At 42.8% G+C, this 27,285-nt stretch overlaps 1 protein-coding gene across 2 annotated transcripts in view; it reads right to left on the bottom strand.

Annotated features, from left to right (window-relative positions):
• Positions 1 to 27,285, bottom strand: part of SHISA9 (shisa family member 9) — a 343,049-nt gene that overhangs the window by 24,979 nt on the left and 290,785 nt on the right. Inside the window, exons 3-4 of one of the 2 annotated variants that reach the window (XM_015125640.3) lie at positions 12,905 to 13,060; positions 2,397 to 2,444 (exon numbers count right to left, since the gene is read on the bottom strand). In XM_015125640.3, the coding sequence (XP_014981126.3) occupies positions 2,397 to 2,444; positions 12,905 to 13,060 (204 nt within the window). The remainder of the gene's footprint in view (positions 1 to 2,396; positions 2,445 to 12,904; positions 13,061 to 27,285) is intronic. The other variant, XM_015125641.3, reaches the window with a different exon arrangement.

The raw sequence follows: 27,285 nt of genomic DNA, 5'->3' as shown, positions 1-27,285 counted from the left end.
ATGGACTTTGACATGTGAATACTTATTATCTAATGCAAAACCCAAAAATGTCTCTCTCAAGGCAACAGCCAGGCAGTCAGGGGATTCTCATTAAACACACTAATGTAAAGCTCTCTTTCCCAATGAGGGAACAAAATTCACTCTCCTCCCTGCAACAACTTGGGATGTTTCTGAGCCTCTGGGGCCCTGATCAAACTGTCCTCTTCAGAAACTTCAGCTTACAAAAAGATATCTGGAGAACAAACCACAGGGTGTTAGTTTCCCCGAAAGATATCTTGACTGCAGTCATTTTCACAGTGTGGTCCCAGACCTGTAGCATCAGCATCACCTTGGGACCTGTTAGCAGTTCCACTCCTCAGACCCCATCCAAGGCTTAGTGAATCAGGTGCTCCTGGGTGAGGCCCAGGAATCTGGGTTTGTAACAACCTTCCGAGTGATGCTGATGCATGCTCAAGCTGGTTACAACGTGAGAGCCATTGGTCTTATGGTCCTCCTCCTCCTCACTCAGTATGTTTTGCGGACTCTCAATGATCCTTCTACTCCATTTTCTTCTCTCTGTCCTCTACCCACCCCAGTGCAGGTCACCACCCACCTGCAAGAGCCTTCCACTGGGTGTCCACAACTCTAGTCCACAGTCCCCTAATCCAGTCTCCACTTAGAAGCCAGAATAATCTTTTGAGAGGGAAAAAAAAAAAAAAATGGCCATGACTGTTGATATGGTTTGGCTGTCCCCCGACCCAAATCTCATCTTGAATTGTAACTCCCACAGTTCCCACATGTTGTGGGAGGAACCCCGTGGGAGAGGACTGAATCATGGAGGTGGGTCTTTCCTGCGCCGTTCTTGTGATAGTGAATGAGTCTCACAAGTTTGGATGGTTTTAAAAATGGGAGTTTCCCTGCACAAGCTCTCTCTTTGCTATCCACATAAGATGTGACTTGCTCCTCCTTGCCTTCTGCCTTGACTGTGAGGTTTCCCCAGTCACGTGGAACTGTGAGTCCAATAAACCTTGTTCTTTTGTAAATTGCCCAGTCTTGGGTGTGTCTTTATCAGCAGCATTAAAACGGACTAATACACCAGTTTCTTGCTTATATCCCTGCAATGCCTCCTAATTTTCCCCAGTTCAAGCTCATTAAAGGGTTCTACCAGCCGGGTGTGGTGGCTCATGCCTGTGATCCCAGCCCTTTGGAAGACTAAGGCAGATGAGTCATCTGAGGTCAGGATTTTGACCAGCCTGGCCAGCATGGTGAAACCCCATTTCTACTATATATATATATACACACACACACACACACACACAAATATATATATATATATTTATCAAAAATTAGCTGGGCGTAGTGGCATGTGCCTGTAGTCCTAGCTACTCCGGAGGCTGAGGCAAGAGAATCACTTGAACCTGGGAGGCGGAGGTTGCAGTGAGCCAAGATCACACCACTGCACTTCAGCCTGGGTGACAGAGTGAGACTCCATCTCATAAATAAATAAATAAACAAATAAACAAATACATACATAGTTCTACCTCCACCTCCTTAGGTCAGCTACTTCTCCACCAAGTCCAACAAAGCATAAAGAGAAGGGTGTTTCTGGTCTATTCTAAAAAGAGCCGCTTCCCATTACACCCCAGTGGAAAATAGCTTAGAATAAGAGTCACACTGATAGAGGTTCAAACTGCAGCTCTACCACTGAATAGTCATATGACTGTAGACCAGCAAGACTTATCCTTACTTAGACATCATGTCCTCATTTCTAAATGCGGAAGACAATGCCTACACAGCCTTATCATCAGAGAATTAAATGATAAAATGATGTAAAGGGCCAGTCCTCTGGCACATAGGGAGCTAATTAATTAATGATACCTGCCACCTGGTCTGGTCACCCAGCTGGGTTAACTCACAGACTCAAGTCGACCAACTTCTTAACCCTCTCTGCTCACCACGCTGTCCCAGGAAAGCTGAAAATAGCATTCTGTTCTCTAAAAGGCTAATCATTCCCAAGACCCTTGGCCAATAACTTCACTATTTTATCTCTCCCTCAGAAGCTGTGTTCTTCTCCCACCCCGCCCCCATTAATTTACCTTGCGTTTTGCCATTTGCCATTGCAGCTTTCTGAGAAAAATTAACACATTTCACCTTACCTGGCATGATTTCTCATAGTGATGTTTTCCATCAGGCAACAAATATGGGAAGTGAGGGGTAGCACGTTGTCCAACAATTGCTAGATGCACACACACACACAAACACCTACACACTGGAACTTAGACGGACTTGCAGATGCCACCCTATGCAGACACACATGTGCACAGGTCACACAGACACCAGGACTCTCTATCCCTTCATTATTTAATGCTAAATTTGACAACACCTGGACGAAAGAGCTAGAAAAAGCCGTACAGTACCTTTTGGTGACTTAAGTGTCGATACTGCCCAGTCACCATCAGAACTTCCTAAAAAAATAACAATCAAGAGATGCCGATGATCTGTTTGCAGGGCACCCACGTTCACTATGCCCTCACACCCAGGTGCTGTTGGCTGCCCCTGCTGCAGCCTCCAAGCAGGGGCAGGCCTCAGGGGACCCAGTGAACAGGGAAGGGAGCCACGTGTGAAAACGCAGCTATGTGTGTACCTCTTTCTGCAAGGCCTTGAAGCAACATCACGTTAACACCCAACAGAAGATCAAAAGAAGCCTCCTGAAAAAGGCCTAGATATGTTCAGTTATGTAAGGCAGAAAGAGAATTCTTAGGTGGAAAATCTGGCTGTAAATTTCAACCTGCTTAGAAAAAGAGGAAATTTTGAGTTATATGAGCTCATCTTAGCTCAAGACTACACTCTGATGACAAGAGGTAGATTTTGATCGTGTTCCACTGCAATCCCCATCTCCTGAAAAGGGGCACATTATTAGCCCCAGATTCAAGGTTGGGACAGGCTCTACTAACTGCGACTTTAAACGCTGGGTGACAGGTCCCGTGGGGTTGGGGCTACCTTACCACAGTACCTAATACACAGTCTGTGTTTGGAAAATATGACTGAATGAAGGAATGCATTCAATTTTATCCAGAGTCACCCTTTCTAAGGTAGGGAAATTCTCCTAAACAGTAACGAGATCAAGCTTGTTATCTGAGAATCCCATAATGAGTAATACATTGCTTTATAGAACAGGTGTGTGCCTGGAGTTTTCATTATAAATCAGTTTATCCGAATTGAATTCCCTTTCAGATGTCCCGAATGAGCCCTGGGGGATCTAACATTATTAACAGAATTCCATAATGACTCCTTTCATAAAATAAAGGATACTGAGAATTGGCCGAGGCTATACCCAACCCAACCCGCCCCCTTCCCCCCGTGCCCCCGCAACCTCGCATCTTCTTTGATAGTTCTTCTCTGTAAGATTGGGTTTTACTTAAAGTGGGGCAAACCTACCCACGAGACCTCTCCTCATTGGCTGGAGACGTGGCCAATCAGCGTGTGGTCCTAGCTCTTTCCTTTCTTAGGCATCTACCTGGAAAGACCAAGTCCTCAACAGTTTGGCACCATTTCCAGAGATATATCAGGCTGAGTGAAGGCGCAGGGAACAGTCTGTCATCTGAACGATTACAAAGCACAGATCTAGCCCCATTTAAACATTTCTGCCTGGCCTCCCCAGGCGTGCCAAAGGATGCTCAAATCGCCACATCCCCCCTGTGGATCCGAAATGTACACCCCTCATCACTCACAAGAGAGACAACCGGAGCAACAGAAGAGTGAGGAAGTTAAAACTGAGTCGGGCCTGCCCAGGATGACTCGGTTCTCTTCTCCCCCATAGCCAGGGTCATCTGGAAATAGTGGTGCGACCCCAGTTCTTCCTGTGTGGGTGGCCACAGGCTGACCGAGCCACTAAGTCGCTGACTCCAGGGAAGCCAACTCAACCCCTAATCAAATCCATCACTGTTTGCCTTGAAGGCAGGAACCATTCTTTTGTTACCTCTGTCCCCATTACCTCAGATAGGGCTTAGCTCTTGCAATAATGAATTTTCATTTATACGTTCATTGACAATAGGGCATTTAATAAGATGATGTATAGGCTACGGAACATGTAGTAAGGCTCCACTGTGCACTTGGTCGCACTCATGGATATGAGAAAAATACTTCGAGGATGAAAAATGCTCATTAAGAGGAAGTAGACCTAAGTTATTAAAAGGAAGGAGATATGAGGGAACTTTCAGTGTGACGAAAACATTTCTCATTTTTATTGGGATGTGGTTACCCAAGTGTATGCTTTTTGTGTTTTAACAATCACACTATTGTAAAATTATGAACTGTGTATTTCACTGTATGTAAAATATACCGCCAATACCGCATACCTCAAATACACTAGACTTCAATTATACTCAGCATCATAGGGAAACTTGTACTTTCTTTTTTTTTTTTTTTTTTTTTTGAGACAGAGTCTTGTTCTGTTGTCCAGGCTGCAGTGCAGTGGTGCAATCTCGGCTCATTGGAACCTCCACCCCCACTGCCCCCCAGGTTCAAGTGATTCTCCTGCCTCAGCCTCCTGAGTAGCTGAGATTACAGGCGAGCACCACCACACCTGGCTAATTTTTGTATTTTTAGTAGAGATGGGGTTTCACCATGTTGGCCAGGCTGGTCTCGAACTCCTGATCTCAAGTGATCTGCCCACTTCGGCCTCCCAAAGTGCTAGGATTATAGGCGTGAGCCACTGTGCCCAGCCAAACTTTTACTTTCAAACAAAAAAAGTGATGAGTACCTTAGTAAGCTCTCCTTCCCCTAGAAGAGCAGGGGATAGGCTTTCCCAACTTTTCTTTTGCCTGGTTACATACTTTAGATGCCAGAAATTTCTCTGCAGAAGACAGCATAGTTTCATGGAAAGAACATAGGATTCCAAGTCAAGCACTCTTGAATATGAGTCTTGGCTCTGCCATTTACTAAAAGTGTGGATTATGGGGAAATAACTATGCTAAGTTTGTTTCCCCTTCTGCAAAATGGGGGGACTCACAGCCCCCTCAGAGGCGTGCTGTTCATGAGTTCAGTGATGTTAGCCCCCTTTCTGCCCTAACTTCAAAAGAAATTAAACTAGTAGAGTCCAATCCATGGCCAAGTGCCTCATGTATGGCTCTCAGGGTTTTCACTCAGGATTCCAAGAGTAAAGAGGGAATTCCTGCCATATTGAAGTATATTGTTGCGTCATTTGAAAAAGCGCTATTGGAAAACGCATTGTGATTCTGGCCAAATAGTCACTCATCTGTCAAATAGCAACACAGACAATTTTTTTAAATAAAATTAAATTTTTGAATTAGAAATGAAGGCACACAGCATTTTATCAATGATGCTGGTACATCCTGTCTCTTTCTTATACTCAGTGGCCAAGGTTGCATTGAGCCATCTTAAGGGCACATAATCAGGAATCTTTGGTCACCTAGGAGATCAATAATCAGAAACCTAGAGGAAAAACTGGACAAGACTGGACAAGGGGCTAATGAAAGATAAATGTCAATGTGCAGGCAACTTTCTGTTTGCAAAGCCCATCAGGAATTACATGAAAGGGTGATCTTTTCCAGTTGGAAGTACCAATCATCCCTCTCTGAACCACCAAGTGAGCATTAGGGATTTTTTTTTTTTTTTTGAGGCGGAGTCTCACTCTGTTTCCAAGGCTGGAGTGCAGTGGCACGATCTCTGCTCACTGCAAGCTCCACCTCCCGGGTTCACGCCATTCTCCTGCCTCAGTCTCCCGAGTAGCTGGGACTATGGGCGCCCACCACCACGCCTGGCTAGTTTTTAGCACAGATGGGGTTTCACTGTGTTAGCCAGGATGGTCTCCATCTCCTGACCCCGTGATCCGTCCGTCCTGGCCTCCCAAAGTGCTGGGATTACGGGTGTGAGCCACCACACCCGGCCTAGGGATATTTTCATAAAGACATCTGTCTTGCAAACTTTGGCCTATGAAGAACCACAAGGTAGGCTCCCATATTGTAACCATATGGGCACCTCAGGCCAGGGAACTTGTATGCTTAACTGGATTTTCAGGTTACATTTTTGGTTCTGTCTATAACAAGACATACTTCTCAACCTCGACATTGGTAGGAAATGTTTAAATCCACATTACATTTTTGCTTTAGTAAGGAGAGTCAATTGAGTGAAACAGAATATTTCTCTGATGAATTGTATTGAAACATAATATTTCTCTGATGGATAGCATTACAGTATCTATATGCCTGGGCATCGACCTTTATTGTCCACCCTGAAGATGGGGAACTTGAAGAGGTCTGGACTGATTCTTTGAGGGTCCTTAGGACAGTTTAGAAAAACAATTTGTTTGTTTGTTTGTTTGCTTGCTTGCTTGCCTGCTTGTTTTATCAGATCTCCGGCATGAGTTAATTTTCATTTATGTCTTTCCCATCAGACCAGAGTAAAAAATATGGAACCAACCCTTTCTCCCTCAAAATGAAATGTGGGCAATTGCATGTTAATCCAGGTACCAGTGTATCTCGGAGATCAGGGGAAAATCCTGACCACAGATAACTCTGGTATGGGTTTTTAATATGCTGCAGGATTTGCTGAGGACTGACATGCGTCAGGCTAAGAACTTTACCCACACTATGTCATCAAATTTTCGAAGCCATTATCTGTGTATTATTATTATCTCCATTTCACAGAAGGGGAAACTGAGACCTGAGGAAGTTAAGTAATTTCTGCAATTACTTGGTAAATGTCCAAGCTGGGTCTTAAACTCAGCCCTGACCAATTCCAGAGGCTATGCTATATTCCGCTATCCTGCTGATTCTCTCAGACCCCTCTCAGGCTAGATGAGGTGCTTCTCTTAGGGCATTATTCACTAGTTTTACAAATAGGTGTTGGGAGTCCTTACTAAGCACCCCACATGACATTAGGCACTGGGGATACATTGACGAATGGGATAGACTTCGTTCTTGCCTCAGTGGGACTTGCAGTCAAGGGAAACCAGACTTAATGTTTGGAGAATAAATGAATGAACTGAAGGAATAACTCAAAGTCATCATCCCTTCTGGTACAAAGTGCTATATGGTTTAGCCCCTGACACTTCCCTAGTGTGTGCTAATATTTTACCAAGAGCTGGGCAGTGAACCCCTTGGGAACAGAAACCATTCTGCAATTACATCCCATGTATGACTAGGTGGTGCATGTCCAAATCTCTCAATAGGAGAATTGCTTGAACCCAGGAGGTGGAGATTGCGGTGGGCTGAGATCGCGCCATGGCACTCCAGCCTGGGCGACAGGAGCGAAACTCCATCTCAAAAAAACAAAACAAAACAAAACAAAAAAAGAAAGAAAAAGAAGAGAGGTCCCTTTAAACATGAATGAGGGTGATCCCAACAAGCAAACAAAAATAAAATATAACAAAATAGAAAGGAAGGCAGGTTTGGGGAGAATTTGTCTCAGGAACATCCAACATTACCATCCTTTATTCAAACCTTTTTTTCCCCGAGTTGGCGGGAAATGAATGGGACATATTTAAGGCATTCTAACAACTAGAATGAGTAGAATTATTTAATTTTCTAATTTTAAAATTAAAATGGAGCTTGGACATCTTATAGTTCAGTTTTCTCATTTTTCACAGGAAGAAGCTGAAATCCAAGAGCTTCATTGACCTGCTCAAAGTCATATAGCTAAGTACGGTTAGAGTCTGAGTGAGACAGAGCCTCTGATCATCTACCCAGTGCTCTGGATATTAAAGCTTCCCAGAGAAATTTATTTTCCAGAAGTATTTTTGAGCTTACCAGTTAACCCTAAAGATTGTCTAACCTCTCCTTATTCTCTGGATTGAAATATTTAGAAAATGAATATGGTTATCGGAGGTTGCAGAACTTTCAACGGCAAACCATTTTTTAAACAACTCCTCTCCTGGATGGTAATGAGTTCATTAATAAAATGTATTTCATCATTCACACCATGATCACATTATGCTTTAACAAAGAACCCTTGAAAGAACATTTATTATGGGATTTGCATTTTATTTGCTCAGGCAGATGCTGGATTCCTGGCTAACACATTGAGTCAAGCAATCCCTCAGTCTGCTCTGCATTGGCCCTTCAGATTCACAAGACTGTCTGTGTCTCAGGGAAAGCCCTGAGAACTCTCACAATGGTCAGAAAAACAGGATGAAGAACAGGAGGGGGTATATCAACCACATCTAGGACTGGGGAAGGTGCCCCATGTGGGATGCTTCAGAGTTTTCTAGGAGGTATAAGGGTGCTTCCCTACAACCAAGCTATTCTTTTTATTCTTGTCAAAGACAAGCTCATTCATTCATTCAACAAGCATTTCAGGAGTTCCTGATTTATGAACAGAGGGTTACTCAAAGAGTGTAAAATGATTTTCACACTGAAAATTTAATCCCAAATGCACTGCAGACATTTGCTGTGTAGAAGAGCCCCACAGAAATCTTGGAGAAAATCAGGGAATTCCTGTTGGAATATCCCTCTGCTATTTTCCCAGAGAGCGACTGGGTGTCAGACTGGAATGCAGTGGCACTGTCTCGGTTCACTGCAACCTCCACCTCCCAGGTTCAAGCGATTCTCATGCCTCAGCCTCCAGAGTAGCTGGGATTACAGGTGCCCACCACCACGCCTGGCTAATTTTTGTATTTTTAGTAGAGATGGGGTTTTGCCATATTGGCCAGGCTGGTCTTCAACTCCTGGCCTGGTCGATTTTGTAAATGTCTAAAGAAGAATACAATAAAATGGCATATGTTAGATGATAAATAACATCTATCTAACATCTATCTGAGCCTCCCAGGAGGCTCAGAAAGGGAAGTGAGCCACCAAATAGCATATGAAGGCTTCCATAGTTACATTGTCGAAGATGCCGTGACTCTTGCTCTCCTAGGTAACAGCCCTCATCCCTTCCCAGTAATACGGAGTATATTCGAATGTGGTTGGGATGCATATGCTGTGCAAACAGGGAATACGGAATAGAAGGAATCTGTTGTCATGGGACATAATGAGGGTTGAGCTGGGTATAGAAATTCAGTGTGAAACATGGGTAACCAGTATGTAGGGTCTTACAAGACTTCAGATTTAGAAAAGCCTGTGTCAGTTTGAACATCCTGTGTCCTTGGTATTATAAATTTGGCTCAGTCACTATTTGAATGATTCCATCTGGAAATCCTAAGAGATCAGGGAACATGAATTCCCAAAGATAGACTTCTGGTACAAACACTCGCTAAGCACCTAGTAAGTGCCTGGCCCTATGCTAGGCACCAAAATGCTTGTTTTGTGAATCTGAAGTGTGTTGATTATGGTTACTGCAGGCATCTTAGACACATGGTTGTGTCAGTGCTTTGGGTTCTGGTGTTAGTTTATAACAGGATTAGCATATTTCATACTGAAATCAATCAGCAAGTATCTCCCATCCCATCTCCATTGAGGGGCTTGGCAGTGAGGGGAGAAAAAATGATGAACAGTTGATAATAAAAGAAAGTACATGGTTTGTAGGGTTTTCTGCCTGCCCAGAGTTTTCCAGGAGCCAAAACTATGTGGAAATAGATAAATAAATAAAGTTTATGAATAACTAAAGAGTAGAAGGACCTCTACCAATAAACGGGATTCCACTCAAAGTGAATTGTTCTAATGCTTTGGAGCTTCTGACAGTCAATTTGGCTGGGAAGGTGAGGATTCCATGTTGGAAAAGGAGAATGTTTAAGGAATCCTTCCTGGCCAAATGTGGTGGTTCACGCCTGTAATCTCAGCACTTTAGGAGGCCGAGGCAGGTGGATCATTTGAGGTCAGGAGTTTGAGACCAGCTGAGCAACATGAAGAAACCTGTCTCTACTAAAAATACAAAAAAAAAAAAAAAAAAAATTAGGCCTGATGGTGCACACCTGTAATCTCAGCTACTCGGGAGGCTGAGGCAGGAGAATCGCTTGAACTCCAGAGGCAGAGGTTGCAGTGAGCCAAGATCACACCATTGCACTCCAGCCAGAGTGACAGAGTGAGACTCTGTCCCAAAAAAGAAAAAAGAAGACCTTCCTATGATATCTGAGCATGCTCTAAGATGGAAATCAGAAAAGGATTCATCCATGGGGCTACTAGAAACAGGACCAGGGAGCTCTGGAGAAGGGAGGTAACAAATATATGTTGAGTGAATGTCCTTTACCAGGCTATAATATAAGTCATCACAGGCATCCTTAGGCCCATTTTACAGATTACAAGACTGAGACCTTAAAAAGGGGTTAAGTGTTGCCCAAGGCTACACAGATAGTAAGTAGTAGGGCTAGGATTTGAACTCACATCTGTTTGGCTCCTTCTAGCTCCCCAAGGAATAGACTCAGAGAAGGAACAGGTAAAGTAGAAAACCTGGCTTTAAAATCTCTCCTCTGAGACAGGGAGAGAAAACAGAACTCACAGCACATAGTGAGAAGGAAAGGAAAGGAAGGGAATTTCCCCCACGTATTAACAATGCACAGGAATGTAAAGAACAATTAAGGTCATTAGAAGAGGAAATTCAGAGCAAGCACTTGAAACAGGATTTGGATTTCCTGGATGTGGGGCTGATGAAGTGGTTTTCATGAACGGCTGTCACCCGTGGCTTCACACTAGAAACAGCCACAGAGTGCTTTAAACATGCGCATGTCTGAATCTTATCTTCAACCAGTTCAATTGAAATCTCTATGTGTGTGATATTCCCCTTCCCGAGTCCAAGTGATCTCATTGTTCAGTTCCCACCTATGAGTGAGAACATGCGGTGTTTAGTTTTCTGTTCTTGCGATAGTTTGCTGAGAGTGATGGTTTCCAGCTGCATCCATGTCCCTACAAAGGACACAAACTCATCCTTTTTTATGGCTGCATAGTATTCCATGGTGTATATGTGCCACATTTTCTTAATCCAGTCTGTCATTGATGGACATTTGGGTTGGTTCCAAGTCTTTGCTGTTGTGAATAGTGCTGCAATAAACATACATGTGCATGTGTCTTTATAGCAGCATGATTTATAATCCTTTGGGTATATACCCAGTAATGGGATGGCTGGGTCATATGGTATTTCTAGTTCTAGATCCTTGGGGGAACATCACACACCAGGGCCTATCATCGGGAGGGGGGAGGGGAGAGGGATTGCATTGGGAGTTATACCTGATGTAAATGACGAGCTGATGGGTGCTGACGAGTTGATGGGTGCAGCACACCAACATGGCACAAGTATACATATGTAACAAACCTGCACGTTGTGCACAAGTACCCTAGAACTTAAAGTATAATAATAATAATAAAAATAAAAAAAAAGAGAAATCTCTAGGGTGGGCCTGGGGCATCCTTATATTTTACCTGCTCTCCAGGTGATTCTAGTAACTGGCATCCACATGTGAGAACCATTGATTTAGGGAACCCTGAGGTTGCCACAGTCAATCAGGAGTCAGGAATCGCTTTCTGTGGCTGTTGCTTCTATCCGATAGAACCCTTTTATGAACAAACTGTTCAGGAGCCTCAGTCACTGTCAGGGTTACTATCACACCCGCCCCCCCATGTTTAAATTGAAGAATGGACTGAAGGAATCAGGGCAGTGGTGGAAGCAGTGGCTCTGGAGTGATAAAAATAGAGTTCAACTCTCAGCTCTGTCACCCACTGCTGCTTGACTTGGGCAAGTTATATTAGCCTCTTAGAGTCTCAGTTTTCTAATCTGGCAATTGGGATAATCACTGTGTCTTCACCTTGGAATCACTATGAGAAAACAAGGGTTCAATTCAATGTCTTGCACTTGGTAAGAACTCAATTAGTAGTAGCTCCAGACTGCCCACCCCAGTAAATATTTAAATCCTGAAGAGCAGAAGTTGCCTGGGATAGGAATGTGCATTGTTCACCAACTTCTTAGAAATGGGATGGACTATGCAGCTGAAGGGTGTTACCCATATCCACCAAAGTGTAAGGCATTTCTGAGATGGAGAGACCTAGATTATATGTCAATATTCCCTGACGATCAACTAGGGTAGATGGAGATGGTAAACGTGTTAAAGTGTCAGTGGGACCAAATGAGCATCCAGGTTCTTCTCCCCAGGAAATAGCCCTCACCGCACATGTGCCCCTCGTCCAGCCACCCTACCTTACATGGCAATGTAGAACTTGTTCTAGGTCAGAGAAAGCAGCTGAGGTCTCTGGTCCTTAGAAACCTGGGTCCCAGGTAGAGAGACCCAGAAGATGAGTAGATAGATAGATAGATAGATAGACAGAGAGATAGATAGATAATAGGTAGATAGATAGATGATAGATAAATAGATAGACAGACAGATAATAGGTAGATAGATAGATGATAGATAAATAGATAGATAGATAATGGGTAGATAGATACTAGATAGATAACAGGTAGATATATGATTGATGATAGATAATAGATAGATAAGTGGATAGGTAGATGGATGGAAGGATGGATGGATGATAGATAGATAATACATAGGTAGGTAGATAGATGGATAAGTGAATAGGTGGATGGGTGGATGGATTGATAGATGATAGATAGATAGATGATAGGATAATAGGTAGATAGATAGATTCAATAGATAACAGGTAGATAGATAAGTGAATAGGTAGATGGATGGATGATGGATGGATGGATGGACAGACAGATAGATAATACGTATCTAGGCAGATAGATAGATGGATAAGTGAATAGCTGGATAGATGAATGGATGGATAGATAGAATGGATAGGCAGATGGATGGATGAATGAATGGGTATACAGAGGTAGATAGATAGATAAATATACATATTTATAGACAGAGAGTGAATGAAAATGAGATAGAGGCAGAGAAAAGCAGAAAGACAGAACGAAAAATAAGAGCTAGAAAAAGGAATTAGGAAAGAAAACTGGAGATAAAGAGACCTACAAGAAGCAGCAAAGGACAGGAAAGAAGAGAAAGAAAAAAGATCCATCAGGAGGTCCTTACCGACTGCCTTTAAGGAGGCGTACTTGTTGAGCTCTTTCCCTGGTGGCTGCTGTTCGTAGGGGTTGGAGATCTGGCCCAGGTTCGGGTATGAATGTGGATGGCCCATCTGCTGGAGGAGAGGAGAGGTGGGCACTGCGTTGTTCATCTGGGTGGCATCTGGAAGTGAAGACACAGAAGGAGATTGTCACAGACAGGGCAGAACCATCTACTTTCCCTCCTATCACCACATCCCTGGAGACCAAAACTCTCACCACCCTTTAGGGACTCCAGTCGCAAAACAGCAGAGGGTTCACAGATACATGGGACACAACTGAGTTTATAATCTTTACTGGAGAGCAAATGAGGACAGGTGGCTGTTCTTTTGACATCACCTCAAAGGATGTGCTCAAAAACATGTTAAACTAACATGTTAAGGTCCTATCAATAGAGAGGTTATTTTTGTCATTGAAACGATATTTGTACAAAAAGATGCCCAACCTCAGTAACAGTCAAAGAAATGCAAGTCAGAAGAACAATGAGAAGCCATTCCTTTGCCAAGAGATTGGCAGACGTTAAAGGGACTGAAGGACTTAAGTACCAGCAGAGATACTGAGTACAGGGAGGCCTCCTAAAGCTGCTGGTGGACATGCAATTTGCTATATTTGCAGGAAGAAATCAGGCACTGAGTATTGAAATGTAAAGCATATGTACATGCTGACTAAACAATACCACTTCTAGCAACTGAGCCTACAGAAATATAAGCATCAGAATGTAAGGGTATTTGTTCAGAGATGTTTTTGCACCATTGTTTGTAAAATGAAAACACACAGAAACAATCTTAACTCCTATCAATGTGGGAATTCTTAAATGAATTACTATAATACATATGATATACATAATATGTACACATATGATGGAATATCATTCAGGTGTCAGAAAAAAAATGAATGAAAAATTGAACAGTTTCTTATGGTTTATATTGTTAAAGGGAAAAAAGCAAGCTTTAAAGGAAAGCAAATAGTATACTATTTTCTGTTAAGTAAAAGAAAAATCTATGTGTATATTTTTGCATACTATGGGTTTGCATAAGACAGAAACATACGTAAAGACAAACAAACTAAATACTGGCTACTTGAAGGGAAATGAGATTCAGGGAAAGAGAGATTCAAGGTTTTTCTGAGCTGAGATCTGCAGGGAGGAGGGTTGTTATGATAGTTCAGTGTGGTGGAAGGTGGACGGTATGAGGGAGGGTATTTCAGGCAGAGGAAGCAGCATGAGCAAAAGCTGTGGAGCTGGATGGAACCTGGTGTGCTCAGCAATGGAAGGAATTGCTGTCTGAGCTCTGGCCATGCACAGCTAGAGAATACAGTATGAGGAAAGTGGAATGAGGTGGGACTGGAGAGGGTGGCAGGACCCAGCGAACACTGGTAAAGGTTCCTGTCTTTATCCTGAGAGCAATGGGATGGATAGACAGGAGGCGAGAACCAAATGGGAATGGAATCTCCCTTCCCAACCGAATGGAATGAAGATTCCATTCCCATTTGGTTCTCGCCTCCTGTCTATCCATCCCATCACTGTGAGATAATGATGGCTCACTTTCAGGTGGAAAGTACAGGTTCCCTCTGGCTTCATGAAGCACATGTGTCCATCCAGGTATGCACTGCAGTGGATACTGGTGGTGTCTTGAAAGATCCCCTTTATCCAGCATGCACCCCCATTTCCCAGCTGCTGCAAATGTTGGCTGCTAACAGCTCACAGCTGCCTTCAGTACCCAGAGAATGGCTCTTGGCTAATGGAAGCCACTGCCCTGGGGTCAATATGCTTCACCCACCTTGTCCTCAAGTGGTCAACAACCCATGTCCCACTGACACTGACATCCAAAGACCAGCCCCTTGTCTCAACATGGGTATAACTTTATGAAATGATGATACTTCATAGTTCACATGGACTGGGACCAGTTTAGAGTAAGGGGTCGGCAATCTTTTTCTGTAAAGGGCCAGATAGTAAGTATTTTAGACTTTGTAGGCCATCAGTCTCTGTTTTAACTACTCAACTTTGCCTTTGTAGCATGAATGCAGCCCTAGAAGGGAGACAGTTGACCCTCTGTATCCACAGGTTCTACACCCTTGGATTCAGCCAACTGTGAATTGAAAATACCCAGAAAAAAAATTAAAAATAACAATACAATAAAATACAATACAATAATATACAAATACAATAAAAAATAATACAAGTAAAAATACAGCATAACAACTATTTACAAAACATTTGCATTGTACTAGTAGTATAAGTAATCTAGAAATGATTTAAAGTATATGAGAAGATATGAGTAGGTTATATGAAAATACTATGCCATTTTTTATAATGGACTTGAGCATCTGTTGATATTGGTATCCATGGAGGGTCCTGAAACCAGATCCCCATGGATACCATGGGACAACCATATAAATGGGCATGGCTGTGTTCCAATAAAACTTTATTTACAAAAACAGGTGGTACAAAATTTGAACCAAGGGCTATAGTTTGACAACCCCTGAATCTGGACCTTACCTGAAACCCCATTTTTGTGTGGCTCTCTAACCTTTCGAAGGTGCTTCCCTCATAATCTTAGAGGTGTGTATTTATTTGTTACCTGAAGAGCACTCCCTCAGAGTCACATGCATCTGAGTCCCTTTCCCAGGCTTTGCTTTTAGATAACTCAACCCCTGATGTATATGAAAAATGTTTGGCTTTAGAAACCAATAAACCCAAACGGAAAGAGGCAGAGATACCCGAGCTGAGGCATGAGGGTAGGGAGAGTATTTTTATCACTTGACCTGCATGGGCCATGACACAAGCCCAAGTGTTAAATGGGAATGTCGCCAAACATAAGTGCCAAGTAACCCAGTCTCTGGCCAACGTCTGGAAAGACGCATGTATCCTTCCACCATGATAGCTTTTTGGCTGAGATTCAGCTGCCATGGGAGAGTCCCAGGATTAATAAAGTAACAGTAGAAAAGGTGTTGATAAGGTATGGCTTTCACTATACCTTGGAACCCAAGATCCTCTGACATTCTCCTCTCCAAAGCCAACCCACCAGGGTTCCTGTCTGCTTCCCCTGGGCATGTCAGGCCAGCCATGTTTTGTTTCCAAGTATTGGTGGGAAATGGCTTACTGTTAAGTTCTCACTGTATGCTGCCGTGTGTGTGTGTGTGTGTGTGTGTGTGTGTGTTTCATGACATATTTTTTGGTGGATAGCTACTGCTTTTGTGCACAGTCTTATCTTAGTGACTTCTGGGGAAACACAAACTAAGACAGTTACCATGATTGGCAGCTCATCACACAACTCAAGTGGCGATAAAGCAGCATACCAAAGGACTCAAATGCAAGCATATTTGGCAGGTGATCTCAGGAAATACTTGTAGCAAAAGGATGGGGGAGTTAGGGAACAAGAAGCAAATAGAGTGCAATGCCAAGCAAGATGCAATGTGGTCGACTGGAGTTTAATCCCACTCTGGAATTCTGGAAAATGGTATTGAATGCATGCCTCAAAATTATGTCACCCCAAGGGCAAAGGAGCCCTTAGTATTTACACACAAACTCCTATTAGTCATTGGTTGAGGGCTGCTTCCGGGAGACATTAATTCGTTAGCACTCGCAACTTCCCATGTTCACAGGCAAAGCAAGCTCCAGTGGCCAGAGATACCCTCGCTCAGGGATGTAAGAGCTGGCAGTTGAAAAGCAGGTGAGTATGTGCCCAAATAGCAAGGGCTCACTGTGCTTTATAGTAATTCAGACCCCTGGCCACGGAAGTGAGCCTGGGCCTGAATCAGACCAATCCCAGTACCTCCTTCTTATAATGATTGGACCAGAGGAGAGCATGTGATCTATGTTGGGCCAATCAGAGTTCTTCCGTCAACTTTTCTACTTGGAAACACTGCAGTCAAACAACGAAAAGGCCATGAAGTCAAGAGAATATGAAGCTAACATGTGGAGAAAATCTTTCTTCATTATGAAAGAGTAAGAATCACACCCACAGGAAAGAAGCTGAGGAGAGAGAGAAGCCCCTTTCTAAAGAGTGTGTTTTGTGGTTCCTGCCACTTGCAATGTAGAGTTCTGATTAAGGCAATTGTTGTTTGGATTTCCTCGGGGAAGCTGAAACTGGGGAAGGCTGTCCATGCAGCAAACCCAGGTATTGCCTTAAAATGGAAAAGGTATTGCCCCTCAGTTTTCTACAGAGCTACAGCAGAAATTTCAAACAACAAATTGGCTGAGTCGTGCATAGAGCGTGCCCAAGGATGCTAGTAAGCTAACTAATGTCTCAATGGCAGGCACCCCTACCCCTGGAAATGCATCCCAAACACTAGACTGTCTAATCAAAGAGTTGAACCTTCAAAGCCTGTTATCCTCCACTATAAGTCCTTTCGGTCATCTGTTTGATCCGTCAGTCCCAGACTCAACCTACTAGGCTCAAACCCTGTTTCCAGATCTGCCAGAGAAAATGCTAAACACTTTGTTAAAGAAAAAAAAAAATTCTACAGAGGTGTTCCTCACGGAATATCTTGGGACACACTTTTATATTATTAAACAGAATACATGATATTCCCTTATAAAGTATTTGCTTTTGGATTATTTCTCCCAAGTCCTGAGACACCTCAGGGGCAGTGAGTAGTTTTAATGTAAGTAGGCACAACCATAAAACCCCACCAAAGTGATCCCCTTCAAAAGAAGAAATGAGGCCACCCCGAAGTTGCACTTCCAGTTTCACATTAAGAACCACATAAAGCAAATTTCTGGCAGTTTTAGATAGCCTTTTTTTTTTTTTTTTTTTTTTTTTGCTAGTTTCCAAGCACTGAATATTCAGAAATATTAAAATCCAGTTTCAGGGCAGCAATCAAAATTTATTAAGCAGACATTTGTGACTAGGTTTTCTAAATGTCATTTTCATTTCACTGGACAGGAAGATAGAGACCAGACCTGGCAACTCAGTTGCTTTGTGAGTTTTCCACAAATATATTCAGCCAGGGAGGAGAAACAAAAAAAAAAAAAAAAAAAAAATGCAGATTGGAGATAAGCCCAGGTTGGAATCCAAGAAAACTAGAACAATAGGATGAGTGAAAAAATGCAGCATGAATGAGATCTAGGTTATAATCTGCAAATCCTTCCCTTACCAAGCTGAGAGAAGAAATATGCATGTGTGTACGTGTGTGTGTATATATATGTATGTATGCATGTGTACATATACATACAAGTATATATGTATACATATACACACACATATTAATTTCTTTTTTTTTTTTTGTGGAGATGGAGTCTCACTCTGTTGCCCAGGTTGGAGTGCAGTGGAGTGATCTCAGCTCACTGCGACCTCCGCCTCCCAGGTTCAAGTGATTCTCCTGCTTCAGCCTCCCGAGTAGCTGGGATTACAGGCATGTGCCACCACACCCAGCTAAATTTTGTATTTTTAGTAGAGACGGGGTTTCTCCATGTTGGCCAGGCTCGTCTTGAACTCCTGACCTCAGGTGATCTGCCCGCCTCAGCCTCCCAAAGTACTGGGCTTACAGACGTGAGCCACTTCACCCAGTCCACATATATAATTTCTTTTCCACAGTCATAGCAATAGATGGACTCCAGTAACATATCTCACTCTCAGAAGTTCCCTTCTGGACATTCCCCATCCCCAGAGATATCTTACCCACCTCTGTGGAAAGGTACTCCTTATCCAATGCCACAAGAACATTTTCCCCACCTCATTATAAGCGCAACTCATTATGACCCTTCGAAATAACTAATGAAGACTTGCCCTTCTGTGATGCTGTTTTTCCATGCAGACCCTTGGTCCGCAAACGACAAATTGATGGTGTCCTGTGCTCTCCTTCCTAAGACAGAGAAGGAACCTCCTATATCCCACAATCGTCTTCAAAGAAGGTTAAGATACAATTACTCTAATTGGAAGCATCTAGCAGACTTGCACCAAGGTAGCCACCATGTAACTCCTGTTGTTAGGTGGTATATCTTAGTTACTAAACAGGGAAATAAAATGGATACAATTCAGATAGAGCCAGTTAAGGTAAAAATGCTCAGTTACAAACACTGAGAGAATGCTCCAAGTTTCTCCGTGCAGAGGAGACAAATATTAACTGTCAGAAACTAGACCATTCTGGCTCATCTTAAAGGAAAGGCAACATAGTGACTCCTTCAAAGTATATCTCAAGGAGGAGTAGCCCAGAAAGGTACTACATGGTCAAATAGGGTTGTTCTGTCGAGCACACACCATGTTCCAGACAGTAGGTAAAGAGCTTCTCACGCTCTCTCTCTCTCTCTCTCTCTCTCTCTCTCTCTATATATATATATATATTTTTTTTTTTTTTTTTGAGGTACAGTTTCACTGTGTCACCCAGGCTGGAGTGCAGTGGCATGATCTCAGCTCACTGCAATCTCTGCCTCCCAGTTTCAAGTGATCCTCCCATCTCAGCCTCCCAAGTAGCTGGGATTACAGGTGTGAACCACCATATGCGGCTAATGTTTGTATTTTTAGTAGAGATATGGTTTCGCCATGTTGGCTAGGCTGGTCCTGAACTCCTAACCTCAAGGGATCCGCCTGCCTCAGTCTCCCAAAGTGCTGGTATTACAGGTGTGAGCCATCACACCTGGCCTCAAACAATGAATTTTTTAAAACATTTTACCATGAAAGAGTTTTAGATTTACAAAAGTACTGCAAAGATAGTACAGAGAGTTCCTGTATCCTCCAGACCCAGTTTCCCTATTATTAACATATTAGTATGGTACATTTGTTACAGTGAGTGAATCAATATTGATATGTTACTATTAACTAAAGTCCACACTTTATTTGGGTTTCCTTAGTTTTTACCTAATGTCTGTCTTCTCTGTTTCAAAATATCTAGGTACCACATTAAACTTAGAATTTAGTCATATCTCTTTAGATTCTTCTTGCCTGTGACAGTTTCTCAGACTTTCCCTGTTTTGATGACTTTGACAATTTTGAGGAGTACAGGGTCAGATATCTTGTAGAATGGACTTCTTTTTTTTTGAGACAGAGTCTTACTCTGTCACCCAGGCTGCAGTGCAGTGGTACAATCTCAGCTCACTGTAGCCTCTGCCTCCCGGGTTCAAGCGACTCTCCTGCCTCCTGAGTAGCTGGGACCACAGGCACACACCACCACGCCCAGCTAATTTTTTGCATTTTTAGTAGAGACGGGGTTTCACCATGTTAGCTAGGCCGATCTCGAACTCCTGACCTCAGGTGATCTGCCTGCCTCGGCCCCCCAAATTGTTGAGATTACAGGCATGAGCCACTGTGCCTGGCCGAACAGAATTTGTTTCATATTTTTCTCATGATTAGATTGGGGTTATGGGTTTGGAGGTGAGGGGAATCACCGAGGTAAAGTGACATTCTCATCGTAACATAGCAAAGGTACATACTATGATGACTCATCGCTATTGATGTTAAACTATCACCTGGCTTAGGTAGTACTGGACAGGTTTCTCCTCTATAAAATTATTCTATTTTCCCCTTTTTTCACATTTTACTGTTTGGAAAGAAGTCACTGTGTGCCATTCACACCATATCTAAGGAGTAGGGGTTATGCTCTACCTCCCTGAGTGGAAAGAATATCTACATAAACTATTTGGAATTATTCCTCATGGAAGATTTGTCTCTTCTTCCCCACTTATGTATTGATTCAATCATGTATTTGTATCAGTGTAGACACATGGATATGTATTTTATACTTTGGGTTATAATTCACTACCATTTTAAATTTGTTTTGTTGCTCAGATTGTTCCAAATTTGAGCATCAGAAACTATTTCAAAGGGGGTCCTTTGACAGACCCCCTCATTTTTAAATTTTCTAACTTTCTAGTAATACAAGATTCCCCAGGCTCATCTTGCATAGATATGTTATCCTGGTCCAAGGATCAAACATTTCCTTAAGGAGCCTGGTTCATTTTATTGGAGAATAATATTAGAAACCAAACTCTGGGTGCCAGGTGTGCTGGTTGCTTCTACTCCCTCTACACTGACAAGGTAAGGCAATTTAGATATGTATGCTAACATATGTATATACACACATATCTACAAAGATTTACAGAGGCAACTATCCGTGTCTATATTAACCTAAGCATGAAGTCACCCTGATGTCTCTAACTCTCACTCACTGTCAAACGAATCATTCTAGCTTCCTCCCTCACTTGTCTGTAAACTCCCACTCCAAGAATAATAAACCTGGCTCCCATTATCCACCATCCAATTGTTAATTGTTCAATTCCAGTATATAATTACAGCAACATCAGAATTGTTAACCCATATTCTTATGGGACACAACTTTATCAACTAGAACACAGTGCTTATGGACTATGTATTCTTTTAAGTTATTAATGTGTTTTTCTCTTCTTGTCTTCCTGAGTGTGTGGGCTTGGCTCTGGATGGCCCATGACTTCCATATGCCTGGGTAGGGTTGGGAAATTGGGATTTATTACAGAAGTAACACACAAAAAAATGATGATGTTGATAATGATGAGGAAGGTGAAGACACACTTGTATACATAATAAACATAAAGGGGTTATGAGATATTCCACACTATTCTATATACTAACTAATCGCATTATCCCAGGCATCCTTATGAGATACTATTATCAACCCCATTTTGTAGAGGAGAAAACCAAGGCACGGAGAGCTTTGGCCCAAAGTTAAGTCACCTGAAATAGCAGAGCTATTCTTTGAACCTGACAGTCTAGAATCTGTGGACTTAGGCACTTGCTTACTGCTGCTGAAGGAGGTAATATTCAAATCTCTAACATTCAGAAATGATTTGGCAGCCAGACAGTAATACAATGTGAAGTCACACTATTGTTTTTGGAAGGTGTTTTGTTCTAAATTTTTTTTTTTAATCTCCACCTTTCAGCATATTAAGGACCAGACTTGGTTGGCAAGACCACAGGATTTTTACAAGAATGGACCAGAGAGGAATGGAATGGGGTGTCTGATTCCTCCAGTTCTCGGGAGGATGTGAGAAGGAAAAGAAAAAGAGAGGAGGAAGACTAAGATCATGTCACCTGTCTCTCCCTCTTTGGGTTTCAGACTCAGGGTGGGGGAAATGCTTGAGGCGGGAGTCTCTTGTCCTGCTTCCTTTGAGACTCTGGCAGGAGCTCATAGTGAAGCTCTGAGCTGTCACAGGGCAGCTGAGCCAGTTAAGAAACAGAGTGATATAATCTAACCAAAAGGTTGCCTGATTGGTGCTCCCCAATGACTCTGAGATACCAGATACCCCAAGAGCTGGGGTCTTACCACAGAACCTGCCACGATGGGGCAATGGGCCCTACACAGTGGCGTGGACTGGGTTTCCTTCCACTTCATTCTCTCTCCTTTCTCTCCTAAGCAGATGGTTACCACAGGCTAACTCAGACAAAAGTCATGTGCTCAGAAAGGCCAAATTGGCTGGGTGCGGTGGCTCAGGCCTACGATCCCAGCACTTTGGGAGGCAGAGGCGGGTTGATCACCTGAGGTCAGGAGTTCAAGACCAGCCTGACCAACATGGTGAAACTCCATCTCTACTAAAAATACAAAAAGTAGCCAGGCGTGGTGGCGCATGTCTGTAATTCCAGCTACTTGGGAGGCTGAGGCAGGAGAATTGCTTAAACCTGGGAGCCAGAGGTCGCAGTGAGCTGAGATTACGCCACTGCACTCCAGCCTGGGCAACAGAGTGAGACTCTATCTCCAAAAAAAAAAAAAAAAAAGCCAAATAAAAAGGAAAAGGCACATTTACCATGTAAAAAACAATTTTCCCTCGTATCTCTTAAGTAAAGCAATCCTATTTTATAAATAAGGAAACCAAAGCTCAGAGAGGTTGAGTGCCCAAAGCCACACAGCATGTTATAGCAGTATCAGGATTCGATGCCAAGGTTGTCTGATGGCAAAATTGATGCTTCCTCCACCAAGCTAGGCTGCCCCCAGAATGGATCAAGAAGAGCCTGGAGGTTCAGCATTGAACCACGCCTTGAACCAGCTCTGTGGAGAGAAACTTCCTTCTGTCTTGAATAACTTCTTTCTTCCTGCAAAATTTCCCAGTCAGATGAGAAAACCGCTGGCCAGATCTATGCTTTTTCATTTCTTCGCCTTCTCCTCCTTCTCCTCCTCCTTCTTCTCTTCCTCCTCCTCTTCTTTCCTTCTTTCTTTCCTTCCTTCCTTCCTACCTTCCTTCCTTCCTTCCTCCCTCCCTCATTCCCTCCCTTCCTTCCTTCTTCCTCCTTCTTCTTCTTCTTCTTTTTTTTTTTTTTTTTTTTGAGATGGAGTCTCACTCTGTCACCCAGGCTGGAGTGCAATGGTGCTATCTCAGCTCACTGCAACCTCCACCTCCGGGGTTTAAGCGATTCTCCTGCCTCAGCCTCCCAAGTAGCTGGGACCACAGGTACATGACACCATGCCCGGGTAATTTTTTGTATTTTTAGTAGAGACGGGATTTCACCATGTTAGCTAGAATGGTCTCGATCTCCTGACCTTGTGATCTGCCCGCCTCGGCCTGTTTCTTCTTCTATCCAGAGAACAGAACTTACTGTTCTATGCAGATAATAAACAAGTTTCCTCCCAAATTAGAAATACCCTGCTTCCTGGTGGAACCTACCTATGTCCTTGCCTCTCAAGCTTCGTTCAACCATCCATTCTTCCTCACATATTTTAGTGTCTATGTTGTTCCAGGCATTATGCTTAGCTAACAATTCCTAGCTCTTATACCACTTACTAAAGAATCTCATAAAATTTTTCCAAAGCTTTTTTTCCCCCATTTTATTTTATTTTAGATATATATTTCTGCATATTTGTTATATGGGCATATTATACAAAGGTCAGAGTTGGGGTCCTAGTGTAGCCATCACCCAAATAGTCAACATTGTACCTGAAAGGTAATTTTCAATGCTCACTCCTTTCCCATCCACCTCCCTGTTAGAGTCCCTAGTGTCTGTGATTTCCATCTTCATGTCCCTGCGTACCTACTGTTTAGCTCCCACTCATAAGTGAGAACATGCAGTATTTTATTTTCTGTTTCTGAGTTAGTTCACTTAGAAAAATGGCCTCCAGCTCCATCATGTTGCTGCAAAGGACATGATTTCGTTCTTTTTCATGGCTGCATAGCATTCCATGGTGTGTATATGCCACATTTTCTTTATCCAGTCAACCCTCACTCCTTCCACTTCATTGGTTCCATAACATTGCTATTGTGAATAGTGCTGCGATGAACATACAAGTGCTGGTGTCTTTTTCATATAAAATTCTACTAAAGCTTTCAATACTCAAGAGGGACCGTGCTTTTGCCTAGCCCATGAGGCCACACTGGTCCTGCCCATGGACCTTCTTCATCTCCACGGTTTGCAAAACACCTTCTATACCCTGTGATGTGGCCTCAACCATCCCTCTCTCCACAGACAGCACCATCCAGCACAACATAATGAAATAAGAATGGAGTTTTGAGTCAGTCCATTTTGGACTCAAATTTTGGCTCTTCCACTTACCCCCAGCATCTTGCGGTGTGTTATAAAGCCTGTATGAGCCTCAGTCTTCTAAGCTCTAAATTGGGACCATAACAGCTTCCTCATGGGGTTACTGTGAGGTTCAAAGACATTATGAACACCATGCTTAGCAGTGCTCGGAAACATTGTAAGCATCCAGTGTATGGTAGCTAAAGCTTGATTGCCTCCCATTGTTTCGAAAGCCAAGACAACATAACGAGTGGCCATGAGGAAAAGAGGGTGTTGAGTTTCCATAAGACCCTCTCTGGGCTCAGAATTCTTGGACATAGTCTAGATTGTTCCATTGCCTCAAAACCAGACGAATGACAGGGAATGGGCAGGAGATGTCCCTGCTGGGGCCAATTGCACTGGTTAGTCTCATAAGAACAAAAAAGGAGAATAGACATTCAGAAATCAGAACAGAGCTCTGGCTTTTAGCTCTGTTTTTCTTTCTAACCTTTCCAAATCTTTATGCCAGCAACATTTCTAAGGGAAAACCTTAAAATTATAGTTTGAAATACCATGTAGGTTTTTTTCTGTCCACAAGCAAGGAGAAAAAAAAGTATCCAGTCCAACTCAAAATTACCCTGAATTTGTCGAAAGAGAACATAGCAGGCTAGGCTTGCATCAGAAAAGGTTTCTGTAGAAGGAGAATTGAATCATATTGAATCTTGGTGGCAGAGAGACCAGCAGGAATTTGCAATAAAGAAAAAAAAAACACATATATAATCATAAAACCTTTGGAAAATGAGGCATTGGTGTTACTCAAGAGTTTACATCTTTAAACATGAAAACTTAAAAAAAAAAACTTTGAACCATTTAGGATGGAAATATTTTAAAACTAGAGTTGTTAAATATTTATTTAATGCTCACTTTCAGCCCGTTTTTATGCAGGCTCTGGGGGACAGAGATTCATTTCAAAATCCCGGTTGTGCTGCAAATAGATAACAGTCTAGGGTAGGAGGTATATCCGCAGCATGGCGGGAGACATGGAGGACTAGTTACGATCAGCAACGTTAATGCTGTGATGCAGCCAAACAGAGGTTCCTGCACAAGCACAAGAGAGGGCCACCTAATCCAGTTTTAGAAGGCGGGGGGCCTTGTTCATCAATATTCTGCAAGAGTTCTAAAGGCAGCAAAAAGAAGAGAAGGAGTTCAATTTTGATTTGAAGTAGCATCATGTATATGTTGACAAAGAAGCCACAATGTATTGTTATCAGTTCTGAAACAGAACATCGCTAACATCCCGTAACTCACCCTTGGTGGCTCAGCATCATCATTCTAAAGACTAAAGGGTGTTTTATGCCCACAGCAGCCACTTCATCCAATTTAATGAGATACTATTTACAGGAGATGTTTGCCCCTTCACTCAATAGCCCCAGCGTGCTATGGCTGTTTAGTTTCTGCCCCTTCTCTTCTCCTTCCTCTGCATCCCCCTCCTCCTAATTCCTCCTATTGTGTAGTATTCCTTTGTCTTCCATCATTGTCAGTCTGTTTTACCAGCCACATAGTGAGAGGCAGCCTTCTTTACTGGCAGTTCTAATGTGTTAGGAGATTAGACACCAGATACTCAAGCTCGTTAGGATAAATTGTCATGTAACAATTAACCATATGTAAAAATACAGTTTTCTTCTGTAAAATCCTCTGCTCTCCTTTATGTTTTCCCCAAACTAACTCTGAGCCATCTTTCAGGTCTCAGCTTAAACAAACGCCTTCCACTTCATTCTCTCTCCTTTCTCTCCAAAGCAGATGGTTACCGCAGGCTAACTCAGACAAAAGTCATGTACTCAGAAGGGCCAAATAAAAAGGCACATTAACCACATAAAAACTTTTTACCCTCGTATCTCTAAGTATAACAATCCTATTTTACAAAGAAGGAAACCAAAGCTCAGAGAAGTTGAGTGGCTTTCCCAAAGTCACACAGCATGTTGTAACATCAGGATTCGATGCCAGGTTTGTGTGATAGGAACATTGATGTTTCTTCCACCAAGCTAAGCTGTCCCTAGCACATATCGGGAAGAGTCTGGAGGTTCAGCATTGAGCCACCTCTATGGAGAGAAACTTCCTTCTGCCTTGAGCATCCTCCTTCTACCATGCCCACCAAGGGACCTCCCTAATCTTCATCCCCTCACTAAGTACTCCTGTAGCTCCCTGCATTCATCTGCTAAGGTAATACAACAGAGAACAACAAACGGAGTGGCTTAAACAACGGACATATATCTATCATCTCATAGTCCCCAAAGCTAGAAGTCTGAGGTCACGGTATTAGCAGGGATAGTTTCTTGGGAGGGTGATGTGGGGTCATCTTCTCCATGATTCTCTCCTAGCTTCTGATGGTTACCTGGCAACCTTTGACACTTCCTGGCTTGGGGATCTCTGCTTCTGTATTCACACAGCATTCTCCGTGTGTGTCTGCGTCCAAATTTCCTTTTGTTATAAGGAGACCAGTCATATTGGATTAGGAGCTTATTCTACCTCAGGGTGGCTTCATCTCAACTAATTGCATCTGCAGTTACCCCAAATAAAGTAATATTCTGGGGGTGCTGGGTGATAGGACTTCAATATTATGTTGTAACATTCCTTTTCCTTTTTTTCCTTACTCACATTTATACTTTCATTTATTTTCAATTCCTGTTTTCCTCATACCTTTTTTTTTCTTTTTTTTTTTTTTTTCTGAAACAGCATCTTACTCTGTCACCTAGGCTGCAGTGCAGTGGCGCAATCATAGCTCACAGCACCCTTGACCTTCTGGGCTCAAGCGATTCTCCCACCTCAGCCTCCTGAGTACATGGGACTACAGACACGCACCACTGTGCCTGGCTGATGTTTTTTATTTTCGTAGCGATGGGGTCTTGCTGTGTTTCCGAGACTGGTCTCAAACTCCTAGGCTCCAGCCATCCTC

The sequence above is a fragment of the Macaca mulatta genome, chromosome 20 (genome assembly GCF_049350105.2).
Source record: "Macaca mulatta isolate MMU2019108-1 chromosome 20, T2T-MMU8v2.0, whole genome shotgun sequence".
Taxonomy (NCBI): Eukaryota; Metazoa; Chordata; class Mammalia; order Primates; family Cercopithecidae; genus Macaca; species Macaca mulatta.
The sequence above is the reverse complement of the archived record's forward strand: the minus strand, read 5'-3'. Positions and strand labels throughout refer to the sequence as shown.